This window comes from Cuculus canorus, chromosome 5 (genome assembly GCF_017976375.1).
Source record: "Cuculus canorus isolate bCucCan1 chromosome 5, bCucCan1.pri, whole genome shotgun sequence".
NCBI classification, from domain to species: Eukaryota; Metazoa; Chordata; class Aves; order Cuculiformes; family Cuculidae; genus Cuculus; species Cuculus canorus.
In genome coordinates this window covers 22,416,793-22,441,740 of record NC_071405.1, presented here as the reverse complement: position 1 = coordinate 22,441,740, position 24,948 = coordinate 22,416,793, and the positions used below count along the sequence as shown (strand labels likewise).

At 36.4% G+C, this 24,948-nt stretch overlaps 1 protein-coding gene across 2 annotated transcripts in view; it reads left to right on the top strand.

Annotated features, from left to right (window-relative positions):
• Positions 1–24,948, top strand: part of EML5 (EMAP like 5) — a 112,538-nt gene that overhangs the window by 62,552 nt on the left and 25,038 nt on the right. The window contains exons 20-30 of one of the 2 annotated variants that reach the window (XM_054067286.1): positions 147–274; positions 1,961–2,102; positions 3,903–4,055; positions 4,909–5,040; positions 6,048–6,136; positions 6,915–7,091; positions 7,858–8,059; positions 8,896–9,022; positions 12,025–12,039; positions 18,079–18,087; positions 23,950–24,028. In XM_054067286.1, the coding sequence (XP_053923261.1) occupies positions 147–274; positions 1,961–2,102; positions 3,903–4,055; positions 4,909–5,040; positions 6,048–6,136; positions 6,915–7,091; positions 7,858–8,059; positions 8,896–9,022; positions 12,025–12,039; positions 18,079–18,087; positions 23,950–24,028 (1,253 nt within the window). The remainder of the gene's footprint in view (positions 1–146; positions 275–1,960; positions 2,103–3,902; positions 4,056–4,908; positions 5,041–6,047; positions 6,137–6,914; positions 7,092–7,857; positions 8,060–8,895; positions 9,023–12,024; positions 12,040–18,078; positions 18,088–23,949; positions 24,029–24,948) is intronic. The other variant, XM_054067287.1, reaches the window with a different exon arrangement.

Sequence of the window (24,948 nt, the reverse complement as noted above, 5' to 3'; positions counted from 1 at the left end):
CCCAAATTAATCAAAACATATAAGTTCTTGCTTGCAGGAATATGTTTTACTTCTTTACTACTGCATATCTTTTTCTGCCATGAGAATGTAATGTGCATGCTTAGGCACACTTGAGAATCTTGTCTTCTAACATTTTAATGTTCTAGGTCTCCTCTTAGAAGATAATCCTTCTATACGTGCCATATCTTTAGGACATGGTCATATTTTAGTGGGCACAAAGAATGGTGAAATATTGGAGGTGGATAAAAGTGGACCAATAACTCTGCTGGTTCAGGTACACGTTAAATATCAGTCAAATATTCCATACCACACACTGATTTATCTTTCAAGTAAAGTCTTTTGTGAAATAACATGGATTTTAGTTACTAGTGAAGTTAGTGAGTTATTACTATCACTTTAAAGATTTTTAATACTAGGCTAGACCATTATGACTCTCTCATGAGCAAAATGGGTCACAGAATTTCATGTAATAATTTGTTCAACATCCTTTCAAGCAGACCAAGATAATTTTTTGTTTAAAAAAAACAGTGTATGAAACATTGGATCCTCCACCAAATTACTTATTAACTTTTTTCTGGTTACTAATTATTCTAATTATTTTTAAAAGTAGCCTCCTTGAGGTTTATTTTTAGACTTTCTGTGTAATTATGTAGAAAGAAATTTAGTTTTCTTTGCCGTATCGAACTGACTGCATTTCTCTATGCTATAGGCCAATGCTATATGTAAAGAACTAGATTTCCCAAAAAATGTATTGGAACCTAGGGTGAAGAAAAGAAATCTATATTGTATACTATATAACTAATCATAAAATCTTAGAATAGTTTGGGTTCGAAGGGACCCTTAAACATCATCTAGTCCAACCCCCTGCAGTGATCAGGTTGCTCAGAGCCATGTCCCATGTGGCCTTGAATGTTTCCTGGGATGAGGCTTCTACTGCATCTCTGGGCAACATCTTCCAGTGTTTCACCACCCTCATTATAAATAATTTTTTCCTTATATCTAGTCTAAATCTGCCCTTTTTTAGTTTAAAAACTTTACCCCTTCTCCTGTCGCAACAGGCCCTGGAACAAGTCTGTCCCCATCATTTTTCTAGGCCCCCTTTAAGTATTGGAAAGTGAGATATAAGATCTCCTTGGAGCCTTCTCCTCTCCATGCAGAACAACCCCAGCTCTCTCAGATTTTCTTCATAGGAGAAGTGTTCCATTCCTCTCATCAATTTTGTGGCCCTCCTCTGGACCTGCTCCAGCAGGTCCATGTCCTTCCTGTGCTGCGAGATCCAGAGCTGGACACAGTGCTCCAGATGGGGTCTCACCAGAGCCGAGTAGAGGGGCAGAATCACCTCCCTTGACTTACTGGCCACATTTCTTTTGGTGCAGCACAGTATATAGTTGGCTCTCTGGGCTGTGAGTGCACGCTGCCAGCTCATGGCCAGCTTTTCATCCACCAGGTCCCCCAAGTCCTTCTCCATAGGGCTGCTGTCAATCCTTTCATCTTCCAGCCTGTATTGATACCTGGGATTGCCCTGACCCAGATGCAGGACCTTGCTCTCAGCCTTGTTGAAACTCATAAAGTTCACATGGACCTACTTCTTGAGCTTGTCCAGGTCCCTCTAGATGGCATCCTGTCCCTCAGGGGTGTCAACTGCACTGCTCAGCTTGGTGGCATCCACAAACTTGCTGAGGGTGCACTCGATCCCGCTGTTTGTGTCATTGACATTAGATGTGTGTGAGGATTATTTCTCAGGGAAAGAAATTCTCTAGTACTAATTACTGTAATTTGCACTTTTCTGTAAGGAGCAGGGTTAGGTGTTTGCAGTTGTTCTATGTTTCTTTTCAAATATTTCTGTATTATCCTCTAAAGATAATGCATGTTCTATCTCTTTTTTTTTAACTTCCTTAATTGTATTATTTCATATTTCAGTTTCAAATACAAAATCATATGATTTATTGTGTTTTTTCAGGGTCACATGGAGGGGGAAGTTTGGGGTCTAGCTACTCATCCTCATTTACCTATTTGTGCCACTGTAAGTGATGACAAAACCTTAAGAATATGGGATTTGTCTCCTAGCCATTGTATGTTAGCTGTTCGCAAATTGAAGAAGGGTAAGATGCTTAGTATAAAAAAATATTTAACTGAATTCAGATGACATTTTCTAGCATTATGAATCTTTCAAAAGCAAAATTGAATTAATTCCTTTCTTTGCTCAAAGTATTTTATTGATCTGTTCGCAAGTTATGTGGACCTTAAGCTAATAAATGTGTGTGAAAGATTTCTGTGTGACACCGTTCTGAAGATTATTTACAGTTGTAATGTCTTTACGTCAGTGAATTCACAATAAAAGTTGAGCCAGTTCTGTAGATCTGCCAAGTTGCTTATAGTATGGTGAGCTTATTTGAACAGTGGAGGACTTAGAACCTAGAAATTTTTGGAAGAAATCTTGGAAGCAATGTTGAATTTCTCTTCTTTTTGAACCTTAGAAGACGTCTCTGAAATGCTAAAGGAAGAGACAGTAATAAAATCCTTATTCGTTATATGCTATATAACTAAATCCTGTTTTGATTGGTGGAAAATCTGTTGTAAGTGACATCATATAAAGAGACTTTTTTTAGGATTAGACCAGACTGGCCTTAGCAAGCTTTTAATGGTATATATGCTTTGCTAGGCAAAGGAAAACAATAGGTTTTATCTGTTTGGTGTTCAGCAAAGTATTTTGATCCAAACCTTACAGCAAAATTAGTTGAAGATCATTTGTATTGATAAAGTAAGTATAATAAGGCTCACAAGCTGGCAGAAGCAGGTATTAAACAAGGAAGTTTTGAGTTGGTGAAGTCTGCTTAAATCTTAAAGCTGATATTTCTTAATATTCTTAAGAGTAGTTTTGACAGAAAAATAGCGACTGCGATAACTTAATTTGCTGATGATACAGCATTTTGAGAGCTTTAGCGATCTTAAAAAGCACATGTGCACTGTACAGAAAAAGCTGGATACATCTGCAGACTGCAGTAATAAAAATGAGATAATATTTGGTAGTAAGAAAGGCAAGACTTGATTACTGAGGCATGTCTGTGTAGCTGAGGAGTAACTGAGGAGTAGAAGGCTCTTTGGGATGTTCTAGCCGATCGCAGGATGACAATTACATGTGATAGTGAGGTATTTTTCCCAGAACATACTGAAGTGTTCATGTAATTTACAGGAATCAGAATATTTTTGTGTATACTTCTCATCTGTGTTCAGCTGAATGAAATTAAACTGAAATTTGGATATGGAGAAAGAGGAGCTGCAGGGTAATGAATGGGAAGCTTTGTGATGGGGTCGGCTAAATAAAGGTTTACTGTCTACAAGTTAATTGGAGGAACAAATCATAGAGAAAAATATTTACGCTAATGGTAAATTCTGGCATGGAAACAAAACTATATAAGCTGACCATAAATAAATACTGATTGGAAATTAAAGTGTTTTTCAAATGAAACTTGACATGTTTGTTGAAAGGATTATAGGACATAGTGACCATGACAGCAAACAACTGGATTCTGTGAGTCTTTTCCAGCTGTGTTGTCCTTATGAGAGCAAATGGTAACAAACAGCTGGCAGCAGGTAGTAAGAAGAAAAGCAAATTAAAAAGATACAGATAATGGTGATTAATCTGTATTACTAATGTAGAATATATGTCAGTTAATATGCAAATAAATGTAATGTAAATTGTGGGGTTGTGTACTTGTCTTTTTGCTAGTAACTTCTGTATCCTATCACAGATGTAGAGCTTGGAAGTTGCCTTGGCAGCATCTAAAAAATTCCGTTAGACTATATAGGAATAAATTTCCTTTACTACTGAAAAAAATAAATCTGAAAGAGGGATTATGCCCTGTAAATTTATCTGAATGCCATATCTGTATTCCTTATAGGAGGCAGATGTTGCTGCTTTTCTCCTGATGGGAAAGCATTAGCTGTTGGTCTCAATGATGGAAGTTTTTTGATAGTTAATGCAGATACCCTGGAAGATCTAGTCGCTTTCCAGCACAGGAAAGATGTTATTTCAGAAATCAGATTTTCTCCTGGTAAGTGATTTGAAATGAAGATTTTGATGTCAAGGTTTCTCGAGCAAGCTTTGTAACCTTTAAAAGGTAGAAGCAGTAGATATTTGTAGTATTATACTCTTTTACATGTAACAAATAAGTCAGGGAAACAGATCTTAACATTTTCGAATATGTTGGATATGAAACCTTGTTTTGCTCAGTTGAGGATGATATTATTGGAATAACTTTGCTCATAGTAACCTCCTGAATGCAACAGTCAGTTTTAAATCATGATCATCCAGCAGCTGCCCTGGGTCCCTAGGGTTCCGTTTCGAGAGCTGCATAAGTTTGGCTGTTCACTGAGGTTCCTGTTAGCTAACACGGATGCTTGAAGCTGGCGTGTCAGAAAGTTCTGGCATCTTTTTTTCTTCTTTTCCCCCCTGCAGTGCTTAGCACTCCCAGTGAGGCTAGTTTGTTTCAAACAGTACAGTTCTTATTGAGGAAGTCAAATGTGTGGCCTAAGCTAGTACTACTTCTACAATGAAAATACTCTTCTGCAAGAGAAATTTGATGCAAATTATTGATACCAGTTCTCGTGCGACATCTCCTTCTGGTTATCTGAGCCTTATCACAGTCTTTAAGTGCAATAAAAGTTTAAAATTTTGTTAAATGGCTTTTATTGTTTAAGTTGTAATGATACAGCGTTTTTTATATTTTATACTGATTTTGGTTTTGTGATGTGAATGTTAGTCTTTCAGGTACTATGTATAAATTAGCAAGCTCATTTCAAAGAAATCAGTATTGCATATAGCTTAATTCCAGAATGTGCTTGTGTTTAATATACAGAGCACTACAGCTTTTGAAAATGTGTTGTGTTTCTACTGATGTGTTTTAGGGGCTGGAAAGTACTTAGCTGTGGCATCCTGTGACAACTTTGTAGATATTTACAATGTAATGAGCAGTAAACGAGTAGGAATCTGTAAGGGAGCCTCCAGCTATATCACCCACATGGACTGGGACATAAGAGGTAAGTAGCATTCGTTCTAAAAATGTGCTGTAAGATTGATTACAGTATAGACTAAATAGGGTACATCTGCAGTATGAATTCATGGTATCGCTGACGGATTTCTTTCTTCAGCTTATGGATATGCTCACAGCATCTGAATAATTATAAAAACATGGTTTTTGCTACTGTATATATTTAGAAGTTGTGTGATTTAAAGTAAAACAGATTGTCTCTGTTGATTGGTTTGCTTTTCTTTTTCATCTTCTGTGTTTATTGTTTGACTTCTTGAAAAATGTATTGCGTAATGCAGTTGCATCTGTAACTCAGGAATACCTGTCCTTGTCAAAAATAGCAGGCAGACTAGATTTCCTGTCTTCCTACGTCTTAATACGTGATTAATTTAAATACTAATTGTAGTCCTGTTTCATGCAAAACCAAGGCAGTACAATTGTTTAGTGTGTTAATTCCTGCTCATTCCTCTGCATAATCACTTTCAAAACAGTCCAATTTAATTTGCAAGAATGTTTTAAGTTACCTTCCTCTGAGAAGTTTGAAAACAGGAAGAGGACAGAAATGTTAATGAGAATTTCTCTCAGAAAATAAATGGCATAAAGGAAAGCAGAAGTCATCTGCTTGTAAGCAGCCATTGGCCAAGCAACAATTGTGTTCAGTCCCAAGAGCACGCACATACTTGTCACAGTTGTCACAAACAAGCTCTGAATTAGACCCAGTACATTTTGCCTACCACCTGATGAGACGACCATAAATGAGAGAAGAGTGAAATGTTTTTACAGTTTTTAAAGAGAAGGGAGGACTGTGAATTTAAGGGGTCAAAGGACTTAGATTTTCAGAAGCCTATGTTTCCAGATCCACTGTTTATATATGCAATTTTTTTGAATCAAATAATTTGTGTAATGCTGCTAGCAACAAAAAATTAAAAATAACCTTTCTTTTTTCGTTGTTTGGTTGGTTTTTTTTTTGTACAATGGAATCTTCTACGTAATGTTTATGTTTAATATGTTTTATAGGGAAGCTTTTGCAAGTTAACACTGGTGCTAAAGAGCAGTTGTTTTTTGAAGCTCCTCGTGGGAAAAAACAGACAATTCCCAGTTTGGAGGTGAGGAAATGGACTGCCTTTGTAACTTGTTAGCGAATTTAGGGTTATGAGACAACCAACTATACCACATAAGAGGGAATGATGTATAAAACTATAATTTTACCTGGTCTATTGAAAGAGTTTCTGCTTAGCTATTCTTTATCCTTTTCTGCAGCCTTTCCAATTAGATAATATAATCAGAATGAGAAAATGCATAGAGGATATCACATTTCTCTCTTCTGTTAAGAAGTGGACATTTGGTTGATGTAAGCACTTATGAAAATCTCACTGGATTTCTGCCTCCTTTGGTACCTAAACACCTTTGAAAATCCATTACTCAGCAGATTCCACCTTGCTGTGGAAGACCTCATGTCTATCTTTATGTAACAATGCAATATGGTATATATAATATACCTAGGCAGGTGTAGTATATTGTAGCTATAATATTGATTTGTCTTCTCAGACATAGAGCATTGTCAAAGGGCAGAGAGTGAAAATGGATTATTTTCAAGGGCACTAGTCAAAAATGTGATTTGTTTTCTGTAGCCTGGAAGGGCAGGTGAGGTCAAAATTTTTAAAATACTATTAGAGGTGTTAGAAGTGGAAGTTCATGTGAGACTCTTAAATTTAAGTCCTGAATAGTCAGAAAATAAGTGTTTAATATGTTAAAATATTAACTTTTAGATATGACATATCTTTCAGGGCAAGAACTTTTTCTTGAAATCAGATATAGAAGAAAACTACCTGGGAAGAAGCATGCTCTATCTCAAAGAGGGTTTTGGTTTTTTTTTTCGTGTAGGTAGAAAAGATTGGCTGGGCATCATGGACAAGTGTTTTGGGGTCTTGCTGTGAAGGAATCTGGCCAATAATTGGTGAAGTCACAGATGTAACTGCTTCCTGCCTCACTAGTGATAATAAAGTATTAGCCACAGGAGATGATTTTGGATTTGTGAAACTGTTTCGATACCCTGCTAGAGTAAGTAATTTTCATCTGTTCCTGGAGATGATTGACCATTCCAGTTCAGACTAAAGAGTCATTTCATGTAGTGTCCTATCACTGACGGTGGCAAATGGATAGGAAAAAAACTGTAAGAATAGGAATGGGACAGACACTGTCTAATAATATCTTGGGCATTAATATCCTCAGTGTGGTTTTTGTTAGTGTTGTTTTTAGCCCCTTAAGTTCTTGTTTTGGAAGACAAGGAACATTTCATCCTCAGCTTCATTTCACTCCTGATTTTATAGACCTTTCTTCTGTCCAACCTCAGTAATTTTTCTCTAAGATGAAGAGCCTTAATATTATTTAATCATGCATCACAGGCAAGCCATTCCAGAAGCACATTGTATTTTTACTGCTCGTCTAGAGCCTTTCTAGTTTTCCTATATTTTTATCATAAATAGATCTTCAATTTTGAATATTTTGCCATAGTAACAATGCACAATTACAGACTCAAATTATTCTCTGTGCATTTTATTCTTAATCTTTGAGATTATTTTCTCTCTTAGGAAAAATGATCTAGTATTTACTGGGAATCTGTTTCATAAACAAGTTCTTGCATGCTTGGTATGGAAAAATGGTTAACATTTCACTAATTTACTGTAGGAGAAGAGTTTGGCAAATCATGTGATACATAAAAATGCAAAATTGTAAAGAAGCTAAGAACATGTAGTTTTGCATTGGCAACTCACCATTTTTTTTTCTAGCAGACTGGTGAAATTTGCTTGTTCTTCTCCCTTCTTAGGGAAAGTTTGGAAAATTTAAGAGATATGTTGCTCACAGTACCCATGTAACAAATGTTCGTTGGACCTATGATGACAGTTTGTTGGTCACTGTTGGAGGAGCAGACACTTCTTTGATGCTGTGGACCTATGAGATGGAAGGACATCGGGATAGCAGGCAGTGTGACAGTGAAGAGTCTGATCTAGATTCTGAAGAAGATGGAGGTCAGTAGTAATTTATAGAACTAGGTCAATTATGCTTTCTCAAGAAGACTTTATTCATGGAATAATTGCTAATTTAGAAATAATCAAGTTTAATCAACAATATATGATTCTTTTATATAGTGAAGATGCTTTAAATATGTTGAGTAGAATTTCTTTTGGGGGAAAGTACCAGTGAACTGTTGTGAAGAAAATAAGTATTTGAATTACTGCTTTGAGTGTCTAGAAAGACTCTTGATGTCATTTAAATGAAAAATATTAAGTGCCAATTATCGGTAAGTTCCAAAAATCTACATAGAAAAATACATTATTTGTTGTTTATATTTGGGCACGAATTTCTCTCTTCTCCCAAGTGTAATTTTTCCTCCATGTCAGTTCCTCAGTCTTTAAGAATTTGTAAACTATCACTGCTATTCTTTAAATAGATCTGTGTAATAAGTAAACTTCCGTTTTCAGTAAAACCAGCTAAATGACAAAAGAGGCACTTTAATATTAGAAGAATATTAAACATTAATTGGAGAAGAACTTTTATGCAGTGTCTTTTAGCTTAAAAATATTGAAGACTACATCCACAAAGTGATTTAATTGACTACGTTAGTAGTCTTAGTGTTAGAAAACGAGAATTATTTTCTTAGAATGTCTTAATATTAACCACGATTCCTAGCTACTTACTTTCTGTTGTGTATTTATGTTACTAATATATGTATTTATGTTACTAATAATACATGATATAACTTTCTTTGTAGTCCAGTATATTGTTGGAGCCTGCACAAATTATGATTTAATTTTTTTTCTGGTATCTTATTTTGGTTTGATACCATTCACTGTGATTTTGTTAGGATATGACAGTGATGTGACAAGGGAAAATGAAATTAATTACACCATCAAAGCCTTATCAACAAACATTAGACCAATGTTTGGAATTAAGCCTCATCTGCAACAAAAGGAGCCAACCCTTGATGAAAGGTAATTGCTAATTACAATTCTAGCCAAGAAAGCAATCTGAAAATATGATTGATATTAGAACATAGTTATACTGGAATATATATGTAACTTAAAAGGGTATATTGAAAAACAGTGGACATTTTTTCTTTGGGGAAGAAAAACAGCTTAAGAATAGCCTCATGAGAGGATGTGGCTGTATCTCTTTTTCAGAGAGCTCAAAATACTGCAAAATGGTGTATGTATATTGTTATGTTTGGGGAGTTTCTTGAGATAATGGAGTTATTTGCTGGCATGATATGTTCTTTTTGAAATTTAAATACTATGTGATATCTAGTGATGGTATTATAGGCATGAACCTCTATGACTCTTTTATTGAAAGACAGCTCTCAATTATTTACTTTTGCCAACAAACTAATTTGACTAATTTTGTTGTAATTGCTCCTTGCATTGTTTCTGTCTCCAGATAACTTCTGCATTTCTTTGAAATATTATGTCCACAGTGGTTCTTCAGTTTCTGTTAATGAGTCTTATAAAACGCAGTTGATTGCAGCATTAGTTGCATTGATTGGTTCGCTATCATATGCTTTAGAAGATAAGAGGGTGGGGAGCCAAGTAAAATAAGACCACAGGTAAAGCAGATGTGAAATAAGAAAGAGTGTGTAACCACTAGAACATAATCTGTTATACAATCTGCCACTGAACACAGAATGCTGAAAGTTGATGTGATTGAGAGCAGCCCTGCAGAGAAGGACTTGGGGGTGCTGGTTGATGAGAAGCTTGACATGAGCCAGCAATGTGTGCTCACAGCCCAGAAGGCCAACTGTGTCCTGGGCTGCATCAAAAGCAGCGTGGCCAGCAGGTCGAGGGAGGGGATTCTACCCCCTCTATTCCTCTCTTGTGAGACCTCATCTGGAATACTGTGTCCAGTTCTGGAATCCTCAATGTAAGAAGGATATGGAGCTCTTGGAACAGGTCCAGAAGAGGGCTACAAAGATGATCGGAGGGCTGGAGCACCTTCCCTACGAGGACAGGCTGAAAGAGTTGGGCTTGTTCATCCTGGAGAAGAGAAGGCTCAGAGGAGACCTTATAGCGACCTTCCAGTACCTGAAGGGGGCCTACAGGAAAGCTGGGGAGGGACTATTCGCAAAGGCTTGTGGTAATAGGATGAGGGGGAATGGGTACAAACTGGAGAGGGGCAGATTTAGACTAGACATTAGGAAGAATTTCTTCAGAATGAGAGTGGTGAGGCACTGGCACAGGTTGCCAAGGGAAGTTGTGGATACCCCATCCCTGGAGGTGTCTAAGACCAGGCTGGATGGGGCCTTGAGCAGCCTGATCTAGTGGGATGTCCCTGCCCATGGCAGGGGGGTTGGAACTGCATAACAACCCTATGCAGCGCTACAGACTGGGGGAAGAATGGCTGGAGAGCTGCACGGAAGAGAAGGACCTGGGGGTGCTGGTTGACAGCCGACTGAACATGAGCCAGCAGTGTGCCCAGGTGGCCAAGAAGGCCAACGGCATCTTGGCTTGTATCAGAAATGGGGTCACCAGCAGGTCCAGGGAGGTTATTCTCCCTCTGTACTCAGCATTGGTGAGACCGCACCTCGAATACTGTGTTCAGTTCTGGACCCCTCACCACAAGAAGGATGTTGAGGCTCTGGAGCGTGTCCAGAGAAGAGCAACGAAGCTGGTGAGGGGGCTGGAGAACAAGTCTTACAAGGAGCGGCTGAGAGAGCTGTGGTTGTTTAGCCTGGAGAAGAGGAGGCTGAGGGGAGACCTTATTGCTCTCTACAACTACCTGAAAGGAGGTTGTGGAGAGGAGGGAGCTGGCCTCTTCTCCCAAGTGACAGGGGACAGGACAAGGGGGAATGGCCTGAAGCTCCGTCAGGGGAGGTTCAGGTTGGATATCAGAAAAAAAATCTTCACAGAAAGAGTCATTGGGTACTGGAACAGGCTGCCCAGGGAGGTGGTTGAGTCGCCTTCCCTGGAGGTGTTTAAGGAACGGGTGGATGAAGTGCTGAGACATGGTTTAGGGAGTGTTAGGAATGGTTGGACTCGATGATCCAATGGGTCCTTTCCAACCTTGTGATTCTGTGATTCTGTGCATGATCTTTAATGTTCCTTCCTACCCAAGCTATTCTATGATTCTGTGATTCTATAAGTTGTTTTTTGTCCACTTACATGTGGACAGTGTGAGTGAGGAAAAAGGAAAGTGAGATTCCTAACACAGTACAGTGGCAATTGAAGAATGCTAGTATTAAAGGGGGAGGTGAGGAAAACACAACACAGTATAATTAGGTGTAAGGATATACAGATATGGCAGACTAGAATCTTCCTGTAGGAATGTGAGGAGTTCTGTTGCAATGGACATGCCTCTTTCTGCAGTGAAATTGGCAGATTTGTGTTGCCCTTGTTGAGGAATGTGACCTGATGCGTGTGGGGGTTTTGGTGTAGTCTTTAAGTTGTGTTGCTGAAGGAGAGAATGGATGCCTGCATATAAAGCTGTGGCTCCCTATCTTGCATTTAAAATGAAAAATAATCTTTCTATTTATTAATTATATGTATTTGATGTGGGAATAAAAAAGAAATAACATGCGGACTATCAACATTTTGAATTTATATTTACTCTTTTTAATGAAAGTAATCATTAAAGTTTGGGGTTTTTTTAAGTCAAATTGCAAACCTCTTGTATTTCTTTTAATAATTGTTTCTAGAAGCTGAGTGGGTTGTGTTTTCCAGTTTGAAATAAAATAATAAAGAAAATTAAGTCTGTAGTGAGGTAGCTACTTTCTGATTCAAAATGCATAAAAGTTATGAAAATTTCATTGCCTGCATTGTTTAAAAGTTTGAGGCCCTAAAAAAAGTCAAAAGAAAATTTTTTTCTTAATAAAACCAGTATATGGTTACTATATGCATTTTAACTTATGTTCTACTGAAATTAATATTAGGTACATGTTTTAGTTAGTCTACTTTCATAAATACTAACTTCTTTTTATTTCCCTTTCCTTTTGCTTCCAATGAAGGCAGGGGGTAGTGAGGTAAGTCCATTTACACGAAGTCCAGGAACAAACACATTTTAGTAACTTAAGCTGCTTGGGAAAGTAGTTATACTTTGAAATAGAAGTAAAGGCTTTAATTCTTTACTACTAAATATTAGCTTGCTAATGGGTAGAAAAGGGATAAAGGTTAAAGAATAAACCCAGTTCTTGGTTTTAGTAGACGTGAATGGATGGTAAATAAAGTCTTTCGGAGGATGTGGTCCAATCTCATTCTTTCCCTCAGCACTTTGGAGTGGCTAAGAATCAGCTTGACCTAAGTAGCTATTATCAGAGAGCTTACCTAACTTCTTGTGGATTTTGGTGGGACTGTATCACGGTGTTGGTGTAGACATCCAACATTGAATAAAAAATGGAGGGAGCATGTTGCAGAGATGCCTGAAGTGGCTATATGAGCTGTATCACCCTGTCTGCACATGAAGGTAATAAAGCTTCAGAGAAAAGAGGAGTGTTATTGACTTGGCTGCAGCATCTTACCAGTGCACCCTATACTGCTTAAGGTTCTGAATGCTGCTAGGAATGCACATTGCATTCATATGGCATGCAGAGTTGCTGGGTTAGGTGTCTGCATTAGGTAATGCAGGACATGCTCTGTTTAGAATATGTGCATACTCAGAAACTTGCTTGTAAATTTATAGCACAACAAATCCTCAGGCTGTAGGCCACTCTTCAGACTTGTAGACTGAGCTGCCAGGTCACTTGGATGTATGCTGGTTAAGAAAGGAGAAGTCCTCTCATATCTACCTGGACTCTGTTTCCACAGTGCAATCACATCTCTGTGGTGACTATGATACAAGTTTGTTAATCGCTGTGTACCCTTCTGCTGACAACTTGACATAATCAAGAATGCCACTGTATTCATCTTAAGTTGTAGGTCATACCACTAGCAACTTTTAGTATTAATTCTGGGTTTTCTGTGTCTGTAAAGTCAGTGATTCTATTTAAGTTATACATGGCGTGTATAACTGGTACAGACTTTTCTTCCATGTTTGTTCATTTACAGAGTATTTGAGTATACTGCTCAGAGTGTGAGTAGTACATCTTTGGCATTCCATGTTATGTCTAAGCTTATTGTATTTATTGACAATCATGAGAAGTGATACAATTCTTGTAGAAACACTTTATTGGAATCCTTGTATTCTTAGGATCACAGGTACATACCAGTGTAGAATGTGCTTCTGAGAATATTTTCTGAGTAATTTTGACTTTGTGTATAAAGGAAATTCCCTATTAGAAAGTATTCAAAAGCCTTTTACTGTTGAGTGTAGGAGAGTTTAATTCTCTGTGGGAGAAAATAGAGATAAATACTCCAGATAATTGAACTCTAAGACTTTGGAGACTTTAAATACCATACCAACTGCTTAAGATTGTTGTACCTGACAATTGAAGTGGAATTCAGAAACCCCGGCTCAATATTTAGGTTCCCTCTGTATAGAAGGAATATCTTTTTTAGTATCTAGAACATTAAATTAAACAATAGAACACCAAAGGAAGAAGCATACCTAAATTCTCATCTCTATGCTACTTCTGTCTAGTAAAAGCACATCTGTGAAGCCAGAAGTTGTAGTCTTGAGATCACAGCCTGGATTTAGAGTCATAAATTACTCCACTGGATACCAAAAATTGTCTAAAATTATTTCAATTCTAGTATTCAACAGGTTAAGTTGATCTCACCTTTTACGTTACATATAATGGGATGGCATAGAAAATCAGAGTTTTAGGCCATTTAATCTATCAAAAATTCAAATACACATCACCAACTAGATCAAAACAGTGTCACTGCTTTTTACTCTCCTCTGCAGAAAGGAATGAAAGAATCCCTAGGGTCAGAAAGGGAGAATAAGCAGAGGCTGCAAAACACTGCAGTCTGTTGGGGCAGGTAACTTCTCCGTGAAATACGGAACATGGGATTCTGCTTTTGGTGTAGGATAATAATTTTCTTCTTCAAGTGACCCTGAAAATGTGAATGCAATTCCCAGAACATGAATCTGAAAAATAAGGATTATTTTTGCTCCCTAACAGAGATAGTGTCATGTGCTCTAGTTTTGCTAATAAATTACTTTTTTCCTAGTAGTAGAAGAAGTTAAAAAAAAAAAATTTGTTTTCCTCTTTGTAACAGCACAGTTGTACTAGGAACGGTGGACATTTCTATTCTTAATCATTTTTGTAGCTAACATATTAAGTTAAGATGTGAGTTTCATCAACTCAAACTACTCGGCTGCACTGCCTTTATTTTTTCCTTCAGGATAAATATGACTCTCCTCACTTTTTCTGGGACTTTTTTTTTTCTAACAATCTTTCTAAAGCAGTTCAATATTGGGGGGGGGGGGGGAGAAGATTTTTTTTTTTTTAAAAAATAACAGATGCTAGTGCTGAAAAATCAGTGTGCTGAGTAGAAATATATTGAAGCCTTACACTTCAGGTGAGTTTTTTGAAAAAACTAGGGATGCCAGAACTCATGATTTGATTTAGATTCAATTGATTTAAGGTCTGCTTGTAGTGTACCTTAATGCAACCTCTAATAATGATATGGCATTCTCTTGTAGTAAAATTACCATAATAAATCATTGATATTGGAATGCTTATTTTAACTTATGTTGAAGACACAAAATGGCATTGTTTCTGTGTGAGGCAGCACTTATGTCTATAATTGGAATGATTTATAATTTATTATAGTTCATTAAAAGATAATATTTTTATGTGAAAAGCTGTCTACTGTGTGTCTGCTGTGGTTAAGTAGTAGCTTTATGGATATTCAGCAGCACAAGATAAACTGGAAAAAATGTTTCTGTCCTTTACTGAAAGTCCTTTCCTAGTATGTTTTTGTGCTAGGTAAATTGCTGAGAGGAAAAATCCATCATGGATTGTTAATTTTCAAAACACTTCTGGCTTAACTATTTCTTAACTGCAAATCACTAGAGACTGAGAGAAGAATTTGAAGAATATCATTGTTCTTGTATGTTCTGAAGTGTTAACCATTTGTCCCTGTCAAAGGGACGATTGTCATAAATATACTTCAGATAAGAATGACTGTACCAAGAGATCTCAAAACTAAACCACCAGGAATTCTGGGTTAATTTTTTCACCATAAATTTACCATACTGAACATTTACAAGCAACTAAAACTCTGAAGAGTTTGTTTCTCATTGTCATCACTCTCCTGTTTCCTTAGTACGTACCATTACTCAGTCCACATGCTGAGATCTCTTGTACAGGAAGATCCCAGTGTTTTGTATCTTTTAGAAATTCTTTAGATGCTCTGTATTGCCTCCCAGATGCAATTCAGAACTAGGCATTGTGGCAAAATTATTTATGATTTTCTTTTTTTTTTTTTTTGGTATTGAGGGGTTTCTTTTTGTGTGTGTGTAAGGACATATGCAAAAATACAGCATCTATTCTAAATCCTTCTGCATTCATAATGGGAAGAGAACTAATGAAGCATTTACAAACTAGTCCTCTGCTGATCCAGAAGTGAAGTTTGGTTTTTGTTTTTTACCTGATGCATACAGGAAATAAACTTAAATTGCACTTCCAAGGAGGTAAGACAGGGAGGAAGCTACTGAAATGAGGCCTTCTTTTTCTGAATCTCACAATTATCACCTTGCAATTGCTGCTGAAAGAGAAATTCAGGGATTTTATATAAACATCTTCCATATGTTTTGGATAATCAAACAGAATACAATTAGACTTTTCTGCTTGGCGGTCTAGTGGCTTGTGATACGAATGTAAATAGCACAAATTCCCGAGTTCTTTTTGTAAAAATCAGCCATATCCTCTCCGTTCACTCTGTTAACTTCTTTGGTTTGGGAGAGGGGAGAAGCCAGGAATCAAAATGAAAAATTATAGCAAAGGACTTTCTATTAGCAGCTTCTTCTGTCTCTCTGTTCACCTTGTTTGCGAGATAAATTAGATTACAGGATAGTTGAAATTTAACTGTTTTCAACAGTTTTAGAGAGAAAGCCTTGCTTTTCGTAGCTAAACTTTCTGTGAATCTGTCTCTGCACATTGGAATGTACATTTATGCATGGCATTAACCTTGAGATTGAAACTCTTGAAACTTCTGAGATTTTACTCTTCACAAGCAAGAATTTCATTGTAATTAGTTCCTTGTATTACTGTGTCTCAGAGCACTAGCAATAAACTAGAATAACGTTATGGAAAGGAGTGGTCTCCCTTTACCAGCTTGAGGTAATTCTTTTTTCCTCCCAAAGCTGTGCTAAAACTCATGTGTTTGATGAAATCAAAAAGCCAATAGCTAAAGTATCAAGGTTTACCAAATAATCTCCAATTTTGAATTCAAGGAAAAAAAAACTGTTCATTTTGCAACTAATATGATCAGATGTGACCAGGAAAGAAATATCTAGAGGAGTGATTGTGTTACCTGATAATGAGAGTTGAAAGATTTGTGTTTGGGTTATGAACTGTATAGACTGAGTTTATCAACAGAACCTAACAAGTTGTGTGAACAATACCTATTTATCAAAGACCTCAAGAAAAGGATAACTAAAACTTGGGCATATCGCTAGAGAGGTTGAATGCAGCACGAGATAAGTCTTGCAGATTTCAGTAATGAAGATAGTCCAAAAGCTTTTTATGAATTCTGCTTTGTACCAATTGGGAATCTGATCGTATCTCAGTATATGTAAATATTTGCTGGCTAATAATTGGGTATGTCTTATGTGGCCCATGTGCAAAATCTTGTTCCATACCTAAATTGTGAGACTGGAAAAACAGAATTGGAGATTGAAGGATTGAAACTGCCAAATGTAAGCTAAAAATTTTTCTCTGACTATATGAACATTTGGTTTGGTGAACTCAGGGAAGTGGTAAGAGAAGACTTTACTCCGTTCTTAGAGAAACTCTAATTTCCTCTGCATAGCGCTTATTCTGAAAACTATCTGAAGGTATTTGAATTCTGTATTCCTTGAAGAATTGCATGCTATTGGCTGTAAAACCTGTTGAAGATACATTTGAATTTTATTGGGAGAAAAGATTTAGCTGTTTCCTGTATGAAGAAATAGCGCATCAGTCTTGCATCATAAAATGAAGTTGAAACTAATTAAAAGATTCTGTAAAACAGGTTATTTTTCATGAGGGGAATTCCATTTGTAAGTTGTTAACACTGTTTCCTAAATTTGCTGGAAAGTCTTCTGTGACAGATGAGAGAGAAATTATTTTTGCCTCACCTATAAGTGAAAAAGACTGATAACTAGTTTCCTTCTTGCTGCAGTGGAATTGCTTGGTAGTTCTTTATAGAAAAGCAAAGGAAAACAAAGGAAGTGTACCTGCAAATCAGAATAATGAAAAGTGCCCATGCATAGCACAAATTGAGGAAATAATCTGTGTATGACCATATCTTCTGGTATTTAATAATAATGTTTTGCTAGACAAAGTATGCATCATGCATGACTGAGAAGATACATCCAGTGCGATAAATTTGTGAAACAGATTCCAAAATATCTCTAGTCAACATAAACTGAATTAAATAATCATGAAAAAACCAGTTTATATCAGCAGAGCTCAGTACTCACACATTTTGACTAGCTGAGATAATTCTATTTTAGTATAACAATGTATTCTTGTGAGTGAACTTGAGCATCTGTCTTTAATAGTGAGTTGAGTGTTCTCTCCTTTAGCTCGTTTCAGGAATTTAAACCTGCACAACATTTCTTTGAGTAATTGAGGTGTTGTGTTTGCCAATTCTTTAAACACTTAATATATTTCAAAGGTTTTTGGGTCTACTTTTGCATTCTTTCTCTATTTACAGTAGGAATCATTCCTAAGAATTACATTCTTGTGACAACACATGTTCATAATTCCCATTTAAGTGAGTGGGAGTTTTTTGTTACAAATATAGATTTACATAACCTATAAAGTTGTGAAGAATCCCCTTGTTGTGAAAAGAAGTAAGTAAACCAGAAAGTTAATATATATTTTTTCTATGAATAGTTCATTGACACCTAGATTTCAGCCAAACTTGTATAAGTAATCCCTTTCTCTTTCCCACCTGCTGCTGAAAAGAGGTTCCAGGTAATGCTTTTATTTTGCTATCTAGTCCATATTTTACTGACATCTCAGATTTTCCTTAAAAAGCCATCTGTCATATTGGGTGCTATACCATGCGCCTAGCACTCTTTGGAATATCGCTGTATTGGAAGTGTTAAATTTATATGTATTTGTTGTAGGTCTGTTCCATACAATAAGCTAGGTATTTATTTATCTACCAATATAAAATTAACTACATGGACCATTAAACTTGTATGTGTTTTCCAAATTGTATTTTTCAATAGTATTTATTAAAATATAGAGAGATAAGTACACTTTCCAGTCACTAGTGGCCAGCTATACATCTCAAAAGTGGATTATTTTACATTGGATGGAACAGCCTCGCCTGACTTATCCAGGTATATATGTCAGTAAATTATTTAAGTATGAGATTATCTGTATCTGTGTTAGTGCATACGAAATGCCATGTACTAGTCATAGGGCATGTGAAAATAATTATGACTAATTGTTGTGGATAAGCGATACTGAAAAACTACAAAGTTTCATTATTTTCCAATGGAAATGGGACCTCTGAATTTTCACAAGTGACTTCAAAAATCTTGCTAAGAGTAAATGCAAGGAACTCCTTCTTTTCCTTTTAAAATTAGTTCTTTACTTCATGCTTGCCAACACCTTTTGGGAAAGATAGTAAAAATGGCTTCATGCTGAAGGGGAGTACAAGAATCCATGGCAAATCCTCCAAAGTACGAGGTGCACCTATGATGACCCTCACAGGAAGGGACTTTATTTTTATACCAACAGCTGTAATTTACTCTATGAAATCATGCCCAAAATGACACTTGGATTCTTAAAACAGAAATAAACGTTGTAATTGACATTGCCATGATTTGCCATGGAACTCCATCGATGCAGTTTATATTAAACGTAGAAGACCATCCATTGTTCTGTTAATAACTTTTGAAACTCGATATCAATAAAAAAAATGAGTGAAATACAATGTTATACAAGACAACATGGGTACTAGTATCAATAGTATTGAAACTTTTATGTCTGAAACAAAAAAAGGGATTTCAGTGTTTTGCAAACTACTTCAGAATGCTCGTATTCCATTTTTATGGTCTCATACCAGGAAATAATAAACTGTATATACAGCTTCTATTTTCATGTTGAGATAAAGTGCCATATTTCCCCTATGACAGATGGCTGGAACTCTCCTTCCACATATTCAAGCTAACCCTATCCATGTGTGCATTCACCCCAAAATGTTATTCATGGTTTCCTTCCCATCTTCTGCATGTAGACTTTGAGCATGCAGCTCATAATATACACAGGTGTATGACCACTGAGTGTTGTACATGCCATTAGTCAATTCCCTGCCCATTAAATAACAAATTAAAAATATCCTTAGCTTTCACACGTTTTAAAAAGCACTTGGAAAATGTATTCTGGTGTCCTTCAACATTCCTGCTTTTAAATGCACAAGTCTTGAAACTTAGTTGGGAAAAAAAATACACACGTGCTCATAGTTTGCATTCCAGTTCCACTGCTCTGAATCAGTGTAGAGTTAATCTTTCATAGGTGGGTACTTGTATAAATTGTCTTGGTGCCCTGTGAGATACTACAGTTGAGTATAAATTGTCAAGTCAAGTTTTGTTGACCAATGTACATTCACTTTATTTTTTTGTATGGTGGTGTACAAATGTAAATGTACTCTAATGATAGGCTGAGGATGGATATCAACCAATATCTGTCTGTTTATCTGTGCAGCCTTTAAGTATAGCTTGTGTTTTCAAGCAGTTGTATGATACAAGATTGTTTTACCTCTTCTCCCATTCTATCACAATGGGTTAGCAGACAGCAATTGTTTATAAAAATGCCACGTTCTAGATCCAAGCAGTCGAGAAGTCTTCACTTACAGTCAATTCAGTTCCAGTAACATAAACCAGTGCCAGAACCACGTCCTTCCAGTTTTCACTGCCTTCATGAAACTTCAGATATGCTGTCCTGCTCTATCTACTTTTTCTGCTATTTTATCTTTAAATCAGTTTTTTCTCTGTCTTTCAGAGACATAAATAAAAGGGGCACGGAGGAGGAAAGAAATGAGGCTTGAGTGCTTTGTCTCAAATGTATGGGTAACAAGTGGAAGAAGGACTCTTTATGCTGTGTTTTATCAATGTCTAGACCAACAGTAATAAGACTGTTGCTGGATTGCCCATGAAAAATCACAATTAAAAATATAAAATATTTGAAAGCATTCTAAAGTGAGCAAAAGGTGGACTGGGCAGTTTCGTTCTGTCTTCTACCCTCATCTGTAAAGCAGGACTGCCCTCTAGTGATGTAGTCTCCAGCCCTTGTGTGCCACCTGCCTGCTCAGCACCAGCACAGCATTGTCACTCCCTTCTGCTTGAGAGCTGTCTGCATCTTTCACACTGATATTAACCTTCATTTTGGCAGTTTGTTTTTGTTTGGTTGCCTAGGATTTTTTTTAAGGTTCAAAACTTTTTGAAGCTACTTTTAATTTCCTTTGCCTCAAACATAACTGTAGTAATTTCCCCTGCTCTTTTAGATATATCCTTTTTATTTCTTTGACTCTCTCCTGACCCCAATCTCAGTTTTTTAGTTGTCTTTGCAATAACAGTCAAGCAGCACCAGCCTCTGACAGCTGATAAACATACACTGTTCCTCCTAAATAGTAATGTTTCAGGAAGTGCCTTTTTTTTCTTCTTTTTAGCAGCTCTAAATTGAGATGGGTGTCAAAATATTTCCATGGAGAGATTTTTAGGAATTGTCCCAAGAGAACTGGATTTTCAGTTCCCTACAGTTTTGACTTCTTGCTTCAGATCAGGTGTTTTTTGATGGTAAGGCATAGTATTCCCCGGTCTTTGATCCAAAGTTGTAATTTCCTCTTGTGCTACTTTTCATGGACTTTTTTTTCCAAAAGTGATTATTAGTTACTGATCTGCTTCATAGTAGTCTTTCAAAGTAATAGAGAAACTGCTGCAAGAACTAGATCTAGACTCTTATGTTCTTGTTCCATATGCTTGGTGCAATGTAATCTAAAGGAAACTACATTTAAAGATTTCCTTGCTATTTGAAGGGCTTCTCTTTCAGCTAGGAAGACTCCCTGGAGCTGCAAGAGGAGCGTATCTTTTTATACTTTCTTCAAGAAAGTTTGGATTTATTTCTGCTGGTGTATGAGTAGACTGGCAATCATATCTTGGTTGTTAATGCTTCCCAGCTGAGTAAGGTGGCATTGTGATTTTCTGTTTTGTCCTTAACATGTCGTTGGCAGCTGGATTTTTTTTACAACAGCAGCCTTTTTGAGTTCTACAACATGCCAGTAAAAGCAACACACACAACAAATAGCATGCCTGTCTCACATCCCTGCTGTACTTGCTCTTTGATTTTATAGCTGCTACCTGAGATGAGAGAAGTAACATGACAGTGGGAAACTAGTGAACATTGATGCTGTTTATTTTAGGTTCCACTTTTTTTTCTCTCTCATTCCTGGGGCAATTAATGGTTAGGACTAACAGAATCACTGATACACAGTATTCCAGTTTTCAGCACTTCACATAGTTCCTTATTTCCATGTTTAAAGAAGGAAAGGTACATGTTACGTTTGTTTAATTTAAAAAAGTATATAAAGTCAACATTATGTAAGTGAAAAGAACCACTTCTGTACGAGCATTTTTGAAGGAAGTTCTTGCATTGATAAGTGTGCTCCTAGTTACCTAATAAATTTGCAGCAATTACAGAGGTATCAAAGAAAATAAGGAATTTTAATTACAATTCAAAGTAATAAACTGTGTGTAGGAAAAAAAAATTACAGCTCTTAATACTGTTATAAATGAACTTCAACCTGTTACACAGATCAGGTATTATATGTATTTCAATAATTATAATACTTGGACAAAAAAAACCAGTGTATGTACAATCATGGGTATGTGCAATTCATTTAAGTTCTTCATCCTGTTCATTCTTCAAACACTTTAGGTTGCACAGGCAGAGAACTGGTTATTATTTTGCCATTTAACTTCAGAAATTGTAAGCACTAGAATTTGTTCCATTTTGAACAGTACTTATATAAATAAAAAACAGCAATTCCCTCCTCCCCCCCCAAAAAAGAAACAACCAAAAAACCATTGCAAAAGCCAAACAAAGCCTTTTTTGTTAATATTTTGGGAGGTCAGTGTGACCATTTCAAAAAAGATACTGGAAAAAAGCAAGTTATTCTTTACAAGAGAAGAGGAGAATCTTATTGTAAATTTTATCTCAGATGAAGCTGTCTAATTCTGATCCCTGGCAAATTTTAATTTGACTTGGGCTGTATTAGTTTCTTTTTGTCTTTTTATTTACTTAAATGAATAAGGGCAGGTTTTTATTCTCTTTATCACTGAAGTGCTTTCAGAAAGCCCATTCCTCATACAGAATATGTGCCTTTCAATTTTTGTCTATGTATTTCAGTAGTTTTACTTGGTTGGATTTGATTTGAGTAGCACACAGTGATAAGAAGGCTTCTGTAGCACTGAGAGGTTCTTGTTATCTCTTGATCAGTGTATTTGTAACCGGAATTGCTCAACTGCTGTGAAGGTAGGGAACAGATGTGGTCAAAGATCTTTCCCTCTGCCAAACTGTAGGTGACCTCTCTCCGTATATATTTAATATAATAAACACTGTGACTTACTGAGAGTGTTTTCTTTTACGTACAAATCTTTTGATAGTGATACTTATCCCTGCAATGTGTAAATGGTTTTAAAATTAGACAGGGAAAATGAAAAAATAAAGCTCAGAAAATTATTTTTTATTTGAGTAACCGAAAAGACACTTTGCAAATGTAGTTTAAAATATACAGTGAACAAACAAATCATAGTCTATTGTTATTAGAAAAGACATGGTGATTATTTTGCGTCAAAGTCATCATAAAGCAGCAGAGATGGAATTAAAAGTGCATCATACTAAAAAGGGTATATGAAAGAGAGCTGACTTGTTGCTTTATGTGTTATATTAGTTTGTCACACTGCCTGCTGGTTTAAATAATCTGGATTTCATTGAATCTATGTGTTAAACTTATGTTTAAACTAATTCTTAAATTTTATTTTTTTAAAGGGTCAAACTTAGAGGTTTCTTTTCTTGGCTGCATGTACTGTAAATATTGAATCAACAACCAGTGCTCCTGCAAATTACTAGGAACAATTGCTTAATTTTGATTTGTTTCCATGTTTCTTTGTATATGAGCAGTTGAGCATAATCTGAAAGACATGTTACAAATATTTATCAAACATATCTAATTGAGACTTCTTAAGTAAATTGGGCTATTCAGAACAGTGGAACATAAGTTGTGCCCAGTGGTCCTGCAGTTGCATAGTGATGCCTTGCTTCCAACTAAGCATTGATCGATATCTCGTTTCTGGCAATGTAAGAGTGGATGGGCAAGTGGACCCAGAATTCTTTACAAACTATTACAACAATAGGAAAAGTTGTGGCCACAGGAATGATTGATTATCTTAAGTATTTAGATTAATCAGGTAAGCCTTTAGAGTTTATCCAATAAAAATTGTTACAGAGAAGAGGGAAGTAGCTTCAGTACCTTAAGAATATGGTATGAAAAAGCTAAGAATATTATATCAGTGGTCATTCATTATAAACAAAAGTTTTCTGTTAACCTCATGGATTATTGACGAATTGTCATAAAACCTAGCATGTTAAACAAAGGTGGGTATTTTTCTTTTGACAGAGGAATGTATATTTAGAAGATTAATACAAATATAAGTTAAGTAGTATATGGCTGTAAGTTTTCCATATGCAGTAGGAGGTTGGAAGGTACTGTGTTAGTATGGAATGGGTGACGGACAGCCTTCTCTTATTCACAGTTCTTTATTTCAGACCACCAGTTAGTAGGGCATTGCCACAGCCGGAGAAACTTCAAACAAACAATGTTGGGAAAAAAAAGAGACCTATAGAGGTAAGAAAAACATTCGTCTCCTCTTCTTCTGCTTTTAGGACTTTTTTTTTTTTTTTGCCAGGAATGGACACATTTGTGGACATATAAAATGATTGTTTCATTCTAAATGTATCAGAGATAGAAGTATTGAATAGTGAGTAAAGAGACAGAAAAAAGAGTGGGAGAGAATTTTCTTTTTTTGGTAAATCTGAAAAAGCCTGATTATTACTTTTTCTTGCAAACAATATGGAGCATGAGTTAGTTCTTACTAACAGTAAAACCTTTTAAATGCAGTGTATAGAAAGCAATATGTCCTTTTTAGATTATTGGATTGTAAATAGGTTTATTATTGCTAATAAAACTAAGCATCTTTTACTGCAATTTCTTTTGCTTTTATTTTAAAGCTTTGTTTAAAACCCATCATTGTTAACAGTTTTAAAAATAAAATAATTTTTTAAAATATGTTAATGATGCCTTTAGGTCAGGCACTTGAGAGTGCTGGTGGATGAACAGCTCAACATGATCTGGAAATGTGCGTTTGCAGCCCAGAAAGCCAACAGTATGCTGGGCTGCATCAAAAGAAGTGTGAGCGGCAGGTCAAGGGAGGTGATTCTTCCCCTTTACTCCACTCTTGTGAGACCTCACCTGGACTACTGCGTTCAGTTCTGGAGTCTTCAGCACAGGAAAGACATAGATCTATTAAAGCGAGTCCAGAGGAGAGCCGCGAAGATGATCGGAGAGCTGGAGCATTTCGCATCCAAGGACAGGCTGTGAGAGTTGGTCCTGTTCAGCCTGGAGAAGGCTTCACGGAGACCTTCCGGCAGCCTTCCAGTACAAAAAGGGAGTCTGTAGGAAAGCTGGAGAGGCGCTCTTTATCAGGGAGTGCAGTTATAGGATGAGGGGTAACAGTTTTAAGCTGAAAGAGGGTAGGTTTAGATTAG